General features: G+C 38.4%; 1 protein-coding gene across 4 annotated transcripts in view; it reads left to right on the forward strand.

The window, feature by feature from the left end:
* myo9b (myosin IXb) overlaps positions 1-10,758 on the forward strand; it is a 28,760-nt gene extending 18,002 nt beyond the window's left edge. For 2 of the 4 annotated variants that reach the window (XM_017411078.3, XM_017411079.3), the window contains exons 23-41: positions 477-779; positions 948-1,026; positions 1,287-1,484; positions 2,471-2,577; positions 2,669-2,745; positions 3,207-3,391; positions 3,525-3,632; positions 3,804-3,968; positions 4,068-4,100; positions 4,178-4,289; positions 4,406-4,479; positions 4,601-4,793; positions 5,167-5,295; positions 5,435-5,540; positions 5,623-5,754; positions 6,273-6,396; positions 6,819-6,892; positions 6,984-7,105; positions 9,746-10,758. In XM_017411078.3, the coding sequence (XP_017266567.1) occupies positions 477-779; positions 948-1,026; positions 1,287-1,484; positions 2,471-2,577; positions 2,669-2,745; positions 3,207-3,391; positions 3,525-3,632; positions 3,804-3,968; positions 4,068-4,100; positions 4,178-4,289; positions 4,406-4,479; positions 4,601-4,793; positions 5,167-5,295; positions 5,435-5,540; positions 5,623-5,754; positions 6,273-6,396; positions 6,819-6,892; positions 6,984-7,105; positions 9,746-9,975 (2,551 nt within the window). In that variant the 3' untranslated portion in view covers positions 9,976-10,758. Of the gene's footprint in view, positions 1-476; positions 780-947; positions 1,027-1,286; positions 1,485-2,470; positions 2,578-2,668; positions 2,746-3,206; positions 3,392-3,524; positions 3,633-3,803; positions 3,969-4,067; positions 4,101-4,177; positions 4,290-4,405; positions 4,480-4,600; positions 4,794-5,166; positions 5,296-5,434; positions 5,541-5,622; positions 5,755-6,272; positions 6,397-6,818; positions 6,893-6,983; positions 7,118-9,745 lie in introns of all 4 variants that reach the window. The other 2 variants (XM_017411081.3, XM_017411080.3) reach the window with 2 other exon arrangements.
* The last annotated feature ends 140 nt before the right edge of the window (positions 10,759-10,898 follow it).

Raw genomic sequence — 10,898 nt, forward strand, 5'->3', positions numbered from 1 at the left:
CTAAGGCAAAAATCTGTTCTTAGCAATTATTTTTAAAGGTGATTTCATTTCTGGAAATTGTTTCAGGTCCTCAAACTTGATGTATGTTTTTTTTTTAAATCAGCCTCAATGATAAGTGGTTTTAATAAGACTACAGAGACAATAATAGGCATCATTGCTATGTGATTTTGCATAACGTTAAAATAATTTCTTGATCATTCAAGATGGCTTTTCAGGCCCTTTTTAATTTGAAAGATGATTGTTTGTCACTTTCCTCTCGAGTTTTAGTAATTGGACAGTTCTTAACTTAATTGCTTAGTTCAATTTATGCAATTGTTGTTGTTTTATATTCCTGCCAGGCTTTGTGGGAAAAGCTATAATTGGTCTCTTATCGAACCACAGTTGTTGTCAGTATTTTTCTTCTACGGGTCAAGTTCCAGTTGTAGTCGTCTGATTTATTGTTTTTGTTGTTGTTGTTATTTTGTATTTTCTATCAGCTTGAATAAGAAACATTTGAGGAGGCAGGGCAATCTTGACCGGAGCGCCAACAGCCCGTCCACACAGGAGGACGGAAGCAAGGACACAGGAGCGCCACTCGTCCTCAGCAGACCCTTCTCTGTCCCACTAGACCTTCGAGCTGGCAGCAATCAACCCACCTCTACGAGCATCCAACACTTCGCAGACGTAGAAACCCTGAAGTGGAAGACTGAGATTTGGAGGGGAAACCTTAGTGAATGTGATCTGACAGACGAATCGAGTCCTGAAGTTCAGCGGCGAGACAAAAAGAGACACGACTTTTTGTAAGTTTTGCCATTTCTAGCTTTAGTAGTCGTTGTATATACAATAAGAATATCTTTGTATTTGTTTCTGATCAAATGTTTATGTTGCTTCTTAAAATGTACTTTTGGATTCTGTGCTTTAGTTTAGTCCCTCCTGAAGTCCATGTCTTTTATTTCACTATTAAATAGACGCTCAGGCAAGTCGAAGTCTGCTGATGAACTGTCCAAGACCAGCTCTTCTGAATCTGAATCCTCTCCCTCCACGGAGGTAATTTTGATCCTTATCTTATATTAAATAAAGCATATTTAAAATTGCGTAACCAGAATGTTGAATGATTCTCAATATTTCTTCCTACAGAGCTATTTTCAGTTTTGTTCATGTTATAAATGTTTGTTAATGAAGGAGCCCTGTGTGTTCATTGCGATAAACTTCTATTACCCCTACAAAAACGTAAATTTAGGCCTCCTTCACATGAGTCCACGGAGGCATCCCAGTCTCTGCCTCATCACTTTCTCTGACCCTGTCAGGTCAGGGTTCGTCTTCGCAAGCAGAAAAAACACAAGCGCCGCTTAGCCTACGCCCGCAGCGGTTTGATGGTTAATTTTGGGGCCTCCAAGGAAAGTGAGTACTGGAGCTTTCCGCTGCCTCCCATCAGCCCCTCTGTGCCCGGCCTGAAGAGCTCGGCCAGTAGCACGGATATCTGGGCCCAGAAATCCCAGGTCCAGGTACTGACCAATGGAAGTTTCTACCACCGTAGCCCTCCTTTGCTCAAGAGCCCTGCATGTGAACTTCCCAAGATTGTTTTTGGGACGTTTTGATTTCTGCTGCTCAGCTGAAGGTGACTTTAAAATGAGCTGTCGCTTTCAAACCGTGTGGAAATGTCTACGGCCATTTTCAGCGCTCATTTCTGATCTTTATTGTCTCTCCACCTAAACGAGCTTTGGGTCAGCAGGCACAGATAAGGCTCGCACAGGACAGCATGTTATAAATAAAACCAAAATCTAATCATAGCAGAGTCTGCATTTTAAAGGTATTACTTGACTTCCACTCATTCTGGAGCAGTTTGAACCATGACAAATTTTATGAATGCAGTTTTGGGTTTTTTTGTTGTTTGTTTTTGTTTTGCTTTTAAGGATTACATTTTGACACATTTTTTATTATTCATGATCACTTTTTAACAATGTTTTGTGTATCTTAAGCTAATTTCCTAGAAATTACTAACTCAACCTCTGGTCATAGCAAAACTATTTATTAGACCCTATGATTATAGAAACTTAACTTTAAATATTGGTGATTGCTCTGTTCACATTTTTATTTATTATGATTCTATTGACATATAAGAAATAACTCAAAATCCATACATTTTCCTATAAAGATTTACTAATTTTATTTTTGTCTGCACAAATAACACATTCATATGGATAGCATTGCATTTAACTGGTGGTAAGAGACGACTAACTGTGCATGATGAACTGTGCATGGTGGAGGACTGTCACTGCTGGGGTACTACTTTATTACATTTATAGAGGGGGTGGTTTCTTGGTGGAAGAGCTGCAGGATGCTTTGGACAGAAATGGGTGCAGCAGGTGACATAAAGGACTCTGTCACTTGGAAAATTGGGGCCGCATAATTATTTCTTTTACTTTGTTTTGTCGCTTTTCTTGTATTCTAACTCTCAGGTTTCGTTTTTCTCTTCTTGTTATTGTTGCAGACATCGACAGAACATGATGGTTCAAGGCTCAGCCTCCCATCCAGGACCTACATCAAGGACGCAGGAGACCCAGCTTCTAACCAGTCACAAGTTACAACCCCTGATAGGTAAAATCATTTACTCAGTTCACTTATAAGGGGACTGGTTAGAAATTGAGCTTAACTTATCTGTAATTTATATATATTATCTCTTCTGTAGGACTTGGTTTAGTAGATTTCTGAAGAAACGGACAGCGAAACATTCCCCGACCAATGACAGTCCATCAGATAAAACAGGTAACCAAAAAGTTTAAGGATTTTTGTTGACTGCCACAGCTAACTGACTTTAAAAAAAGGCTATAACTAAGTCAATTTCACAAAGATCTGAGTCATCCCCAACACATACTCTGAGAATGATATCACACAATATTGCATGAGATCATGCCTAAAGTTATTTTCAACATTTCCCCAAAACAGCCAGAAATTCATCATTTTCAGCATAGAATGATCTTAGTTTAAACTAAGATAAGACAATATACAGTCCTTCAATGAATGTTTGGACTTTAGATTTTGTATGAAAATGTGTATTGTTTAAGTTATCATTTATATCTCGTATAATAATACGCAATCTGTTTATTCAACTAATACAATAACAGGTCTTGACGATTGAGCATGTCCTTTTATATTCAGCGTTACTGTCTTCAAATGTTCCATCTCATGTCCCGTGTTTACGACATTTCTCTGGTCGGTGTCTGCAGTAACATTGCCGAGCTACACGCCGCAATCTTACCAAACGCCGAATCAGAACAGTGGGAGGGGCACACGTAACCCAAACATCTGTATCAGCCGGGCCACACGAGCCCTGCAGGGGGGCGCGTCTCTGGACCGAGAGATCACCGACTCCAAGGAGCTACGACTCCTCGATGAGTTCCTCGGGAATAAGGTCTGTTGCTACTAGGTCACTAAAATAAAATAAAATCGGATGAATGTCTGTGTTTCCTTTTTTTATTCGATTCTTCTTGAAAATAAGAGTTTAAAAAGCACTTTTGTTTATAATTTTCTCATGCTGTCACCAGGTGAATGATCTTCAAACAAGAACAAAAGAGCTGTCCCCAACAGAGACTATTTTCCTGACTTCCACTAAGGAGTTCAGAGAAACCATTAAAAGCATGTACCATATGCAGGTAAGACAATTTAAAACTTGGAGGAAAACCTATGGGTCAATTTTTAATTTATTTATTTGTATTTTTTGGCCTCTAGTGGTTTTCCATTAGGTAATTTTAAGAAATTGTTGCTTTTAAACCGTACTACTAAAAGTGCTATTACCAAGCAAGAATCCATCTTTTCACAAACAGAACCCCCAAATTGGTTACAAAGACCTAATGAAGTGCTACCACAGCACAGTGAAAGCACTGGCAGGACCAACGTCGGAGGTCTCCCTGGTGGTCAACTTGTTCCAGTCTATGCTGGACGGCTTCATCAGAGGGGAAATAAAACGAGCGGATTCTGAACCCTCGAAGGTAGGTTTCATAAATCAAGTCATCGGTCGCTAACAGAGAGAATAACAGTGATTTGACTCGCTCGTGTAACTCGATTCTGCTTTCTTCCTGGCTGCTAAGATGACGAAGAAGAAACGGAAAAAGGAAAAATGTGTAAGTGAAATACCTTTTTATTAGGTTTCCTCATAAAGAATGAATTATTTGAATATTTAGCTTTTGTTTACTTACAGTTTGACAGCCCTCTGGATCACCTGTTCAGCACTTATCAAGTCAACATTATGCAGTCGTGTGACTTGTGTGGCTCCTACATCTGGGCGATGGAGAAAGCCTACATGTGTAGCGGTGAGTTTTAACAGGCCAGTGATCACGTACATGTAATATTAGCCAAGCTGATATGTAATTTATATGCGTATTTATATAAATATAGTCAACTCTAATTCTATTCTTCTTCATTTTAGCTTGCAAGTTAATTTGCCACAAGAAATGTCTGAACAAAATCATCACAGATTGCTCAACGCGGCGCGCCAGCCAGGTGGGAACAGATCATTTTACGTTAATAAGTTGTTTTTTTATCACTTCTCAGAGCATTCTCTTTGTGTTCTCAGACATTCTGCTGAGATATTTCCCCCATCTTGTCTTTTTCTTTGCATTAGGATGTCAATTTACCAGGCTCCCTCCACTTTGGGGTGCAGGTGTGTGTCCTGACCAACAAAGACATCCCCGTGCCCAAAGTGATGGAGATGTTGCTGATGCATGTGGAGCTAAACGGCCTCTACACTGAAGGCATTTACCGCAAGTCGGGTTCAGCCTGCCAGGCGAGGGAGCTCCACCAGATTCTAGAGATCAGTAAGAAAATCTTCACCAGTTGCCAATAGTTGATGCCAAAGTTTTAAGCAGAGATGTGGCCCTCGGAGTATTTGTTGGAAAGGATTCTCATCTACTACCACACCAAATTATAGCACAAAATATTTCAATTTGACTGAGTTAGGGTCGTTTTTGGGGTCGTCTTGAACTGGATCGACCACAAAACTTGTAGATTCATGTCCAGTGGTTAGTTTCTGAGAGTTAAAATCTGTCCAGTGGTTTGTGAGATAATTAAATAGAGATTCAGGGGTTGATGCCAACAGTTAATTATAATCATAAACTGAATGCACAGTATAAAATCATGTCAACCTCTAATGAAACAGTTTAAATTACAGGTGTGATCTTGTTCCATCAGATCCTGCGGGAGCCATGTTGGATAACTTCCCCATCCACACCATCACAGGCCTCGTTAAACGTTGGTTCAGAGAGCTGCCCGATCCCCTCATGACATTTTCTCTCTACAACGACTTTCTGCAAGCTGCTGGTGAGAAAACATTACCCTGTTTTTTGTTTTTTCATTTTATTTTTAAGCATCTAGGCTTGTGCTGCTTCCTGCAGAAGGCAAAATACATGAACATAAAAGTGTCCAGTAGTGTTGTATTTCTTTCCTCCTTCACCTGCAGAGCTGCCAGAGAGAGCTGAGCAAATAAGGGCTGTATACAAAAAGATCGATGAACTTCCTCCTGCTAATTACAACACTTTGGAGCGGCTAATCTTTCACCTTGTCAAGTAGGGAGATTCCTTTTTTTTTTTTTTGCCTTTTTTGAAGTGATAAAAGTCCCAAATGATGTTAACCAGTGTCTCCTTGTAGAGTTACAAAGGAAGAAAAGTACAATAAGATGACACCAAGCTCGCTTGCCATCGTGTTTGCCCCCTGCATCCTGCGGTCGCCTGACACTACCGACCCCTTCCTTTGCATGAAGGATGTGCCAAAAACTACCCTGTAAGTCCTCAATCTGCTCACTCTGTAACTATATAGTCTTCCAAGACATTTATTTATTGCCCTGTGATTGCTGGCAAAGCCTTGTTTAAAAGCTTATGTGTGTTTATATTAGACTAATCTTTTTGTTTAAAAGAACCATTTTGAGCAAATAAACTTTATATAGAGCCACAAAGTCTACCTGATTCTTAAGGGGAAAAAAAACATGCTTGTATCTTTATTTTCTGGTAAATTTGGAGAACCGCTACAGTACACTGTATGTCAGAAAGTTGCAGAAAATGGGCTTTTGGCTGAACGGCAAAACTGATCATTACGATTTAAGCATTTAGTGAAAGCTACTCGTAATACTGATATCATTGCGCTGCAGAAATTTAATGCACATATTGCAGAAAAAATGGACACGTAAACTTTCCTGTTGTTGATTTAAATATTAAAGTTACTGATACAGATGGCAGACTCCCTGCACTTGTACATCCAAAGTATTTTTAAACATACATCACTGTTTTTTGTTTTTTTCTTAGCTGTGTGGAGCTCCTGATCTGCGAGCAGTTAAGGCGTTACAACGAGAAGATGCAGAATATTCAGGAGCTGGAATACGCAGAGGCCCAAGCTGTCAAAAAGCTGAAACTGACGAGACAAAACACGGTGAGAGTGGACCTGAAAGACTAAAGATTATAAAAATAACTTCTAGTTTGAGCAGCATTTATTAAGTCATTTGAAATTTTGTTTTCAGAATGTAATTTAAGTTTTGTGCTCCTAGTTATTGTTAGATTAATATCCAAATATATGTACAGACTATTCCACTCAATTACAGTTGTAATATGGCAACAAAGTACTACACTTATTGTTTTACTTTCTTATAAAACATCTTTTTTTCCCAGTATATCACATCTGCATGAGACAAACAAAACTGGGATTTATTCATAAAAAATGCTTCAAGAAACTCAACAGGAGCCTAATAAAATCCCACATATATAATCTGAATATTGATCATTATTGTGTCATAATGACTGAAGAGGAACTACAAATTGAAAACAAAAATAAACACGGTTCTGATCTTTGTGCAGATCGCTGTGAACCCCTCGGAGCCGAACGATGAGAGTTCCCTCATTGAAAGAATCAAATCCATCAAGCAGGAAAAGTGAGCTGAAGTCCTGCTGTGTTTTTCCTTAAATACTGAGCTTTTAAAATCCAACCTTGACTAAAATCTTATCTTGCTGTGTTATTTCCAGGGTGGAGGTGGCCTGTGGGTTAACCGACATGGACCATGAGCTGTCCGACAGTGAAATCGTGGACGACTCGTCATCGATGAGCACAGAGAGCTTAGACCAGCTGGGGAGTCTGGAATCGGAAGGTCAGTAGGGAGGTAATGTACTTCAACCTTCCTCTGGGCTCAGGAGGACAGATTATTATGGGTTCCTGTCGCCTCTGTGATTCGTAAAACTGGGATACAAGTTTGGATAAGGGCTTGTTCTTTTCAACCAGGGAGCTCTCATATTTTTAATTTCAGTTATTAATATGAATCACGTAGCTGTGGGAAGAACAGTAGGGAAAAAACGACGTATCAGAAACAGAACCCCCTTTAGTGTCACTCTCTAGTAACAAGCATTTTTCATGCATTCCACCGCTGCATTACTGCATGATGAAGCTCGTCATCCTCCCACAACCGTGACATTTTGGACAGTGTGAGGAAAAAGCCTGTAAATATTCTGTTTGGAATATAAATCTGGATTGGTTTTTTTTTGTAATATGCTTCATAAAGGGTATATCAGGCCAACACATTCAACAACTAAAATCTCAACTACAAGATGCTTTTAGCTAAAAAACACAAGTTACATCCACCCTTTTTAAACCTTTCATACACGCCCAGTGTCTCAATTTACATTTGGGAAAATGCAGCAACTCTTTATTGAAGTTCAAGTAGTGTTCCTTCATGTCAGAGCTTCCCACATCTTGCCCTTTTGATAAAGACACCAAGTATGCATGGAGTACGTCAGCTGAGCTGATCTTAAGATTCCTGGAAGGATAAAATAATAAAAACGTGAAGGTGTTACCAGGAGAACAAAGTCACACTGGTTTAGGTTGGTGTTTTTCATTCAAGCTTTTATGTTTGATTTTTTTTTTAGCAGGCAGTACATGATCTGATCTATGATCTAAGGGGTGTAGTATGAATCAAGTTGGACTTAGCAGGCTATGTTGAGCTTAAAGTCAGACTTTTTATTAATATCTGGTTAGATCAGCAAGGTAACAGATGCTGAACTCTGAACCTGCTCCGGAACAGTTTATGTTCAGAGTTTCAGTTTAAATTGTCTGTAAGAAGCGTCACTCATTCACTTATTCTGTTTCTGATGATATCCCAGAAAGAAAAATAAAACTAAAACAACATTTTTATACAATCAGTCAGAAGGGTTGGGTGCTGATGTCTAGCACTGCAGCCGATTTAAAGCTTTTTTTCTAGATGTTGAAAAGATGTTGGAGTGACAGGAAATCAAAAGGTGACTCAGTCTGTGCATCACATCTAATCACTGATCAGATCAGACTGCTGGCATTTTAATAACCATAATTAATCGCATTACAGTGTTTATTCAGAGACATCATTTAAACAGTTGATAGTCCTAGGAACTTTCACTGTCGACTAAAAATTGTCATTTTTAACCAGAATCTAGTTTTCTGTTCAATACACGTACACATGTTAAATATGTTGCAGCTTCCTGAGGGTTATTCTTTTTTTTTTTGTGTTTCTCGTAAAGCTTTGCTCCAAACCTACAGGAAGAAAACCTGTGGGTTGTGTGTCAGGTTACCATAGGAACCAGAAATTCAGTCAATAATGGTAAATGTTTTAACATTTTGTCCAGATTTGCCAAAAGGTAATTGAAGCTGCTGAAAAATTAATTTTTTAAGGAATAAAAATCTTAGTTTTATGTTGATGAGAATATTAAGTAAAATTTTGATTTGATTTGATCAAAACATATTTGCGTGTAATATGAGGGTGCAGTGTTTTTTCCCGTGGTTATGTTTTACATATTCTAAGATCACTTTTTTTTTTTTTCTGTTCATGCGGGCTGCTGATGTTATGAATGGTGTCAAAGGGATTGGTGGGCTTTTTAGGTTTTGTTGAAAGCCCGAATGTGCTGAACGCTGTAGAATAATCTTCAACACAAACACTAAAACGCCAAGTTTTAGTTCCTTTTGTTTTGGTCTGTTGTAATGTAAAATCCTGTTTCCCATTCTTAAGCACTGAATTACACAAAAGCCAACAAGCAGGAAGTAGTTGCTACAGAGTGGATATTTGGCTTTGAAAATCCTGACTTCCTTTTTTTCTACATCCCAACAGACTTATTTCACTGGCTGCAAAAATAATTACTTACTGTTTACTATTTCCAGAAGTAATCTATAGCATTAAAAAATAAAAGCCTAAGATTCCTTAAAATGATTCATATCCTTATATTCCATGCCAGAGATTTAGATTAAAATTTATAGCTGTTTTAGTCAAACCTTAAAAATAATATTTTGTGGCAATCCCATACAATTTTAGAAGATGTCACACTCTGAGTATATATTTTGAATGACTCTCGGATACAACCACGTCAGATTTTAGCTCAATATCTGTAAAATTCACTGATTTTTTTTGTGTTTGCTAATGTTGATTAGCTGTGGTACATCCAATGATTATTCCTGAAAATTTAAGTAAAATCTGTTCAGGGATTCATGAGATATTTTGCTGACAGACAGACAAAGTTGATTCTAGTAGGAAATGGCAAAGTTGTGTGATCAGTCAGTGGTCAGGAAGTGCTGGAGGTGACTGTCAGCTACTAACACAGCAAATTTTACCTCCATAACTGTAAAATTGAGATATTTTGGTAACAGACACGGGCAAAAACATAATCATCCACCTTCACCCTCCAGCAGAGTGTGATTAAAACAGAAACAGGAAGTTCTGTGGCACCACTAAGCTTACACAAAATGTTTAATAATCCGGTGTTTCTGTTCCCAGGACACTTGAAAACTCAGAAACCTGACTGCCCGCATAAACCCGCTGACCTTGCGCAGAGAGTCAGAAATGTGATGGTCCAGACGGATACCGAACAAAGAGGGCTCACCTCAGGACGCAGCACAAATGGTACTGAAACCGCGGGCCAAGAAGCTTCCCCCTCAACCAGCAAGCCGTTCAATGGCAGCGCTGATGACCTGGACATCCCTTACATCGATGAGGACGAAGATTAAAGTTGACACTAACTCACTAACTACCACAAGTCGGGAAAGTCCAAACGTTCCTGCTGTATGTGTTGACACATCCCAAAAAGTGCACTTTGTTTTACAGACTTTTTGCACTTGTCTTTGCTGCTAAAGAGATGGACTGCTTTGAGGATTTGTATGTTTTGAATTGTGCTGACTTCAGGGTCTTTAGGACGGATCCAGACACCTTCTCATAATCTTCATATCTGCACTCCGTCTGATTTTAAACAAATTTTAGAAATTTACACAACACTCTTTTTTTTTTTTTTTTTTTTTTGAAGAGGCGAGTATTTTGAACCAGCTCTGCGTGATAAGATCCGCATGGGAAAACCAAAACAACATAACAAGCAAGTATATAAGTATGTTCCAACCCTCACGGATCTAATAAGGAACTTAGTATGTGAAAAAAATATCTTATAATTGTACTATGAATACTTTACCCTTGTACATACTGATTCTGCATTAAGTAGTGTTACACTGCAATTAAGAATCTCATTAGAAAACCATTTACTTTTTGTTAACATATATATTTGGACTGATCTGACAGTTGTATATAATATTTTCTTCCTCTTAGATTGACTGAGTATTTTGGCTATGACAAGGTTGTGCAGACTTGGTGAACTTTTTTTGTGCATAATGTTTTATGTGAGAATTATGCATGTGGTGGTCAGATTCAAATTTGTGTCACCCGCTGAAATAAATGAACATCTTACAAGGATCTGTTTGCTGTGATACTATTCATACAATTAAAAATAAAACTATAACCAGTGATTTATTTGTTCCACGTGGATTTCAGTATTTTACATGTTTGTTAAATGTAAGTATTTAGGAAGTGAGGTATTGTAGCCTTTTTATTTACATGATTAAGTGCGTTATACTCTTTTAGGGAGTGAAAATTTGTAATTCTGTTT

Source organism: Kryptolebias marmoratus, linkage group LG20 (assembly GCF_001649575.2).
Source record: "Kryptolebias marmoratus isolate JLee-2015 linkage group LG20, ASM164957v2, whole genome shotgun sequence".
NCBI lineage: Eukaryota > Metazoa > Chordata > Actinopteri > Cyprinodontiformes > Rivulidae > Kryptolebias > Kryptolebias marmoratus.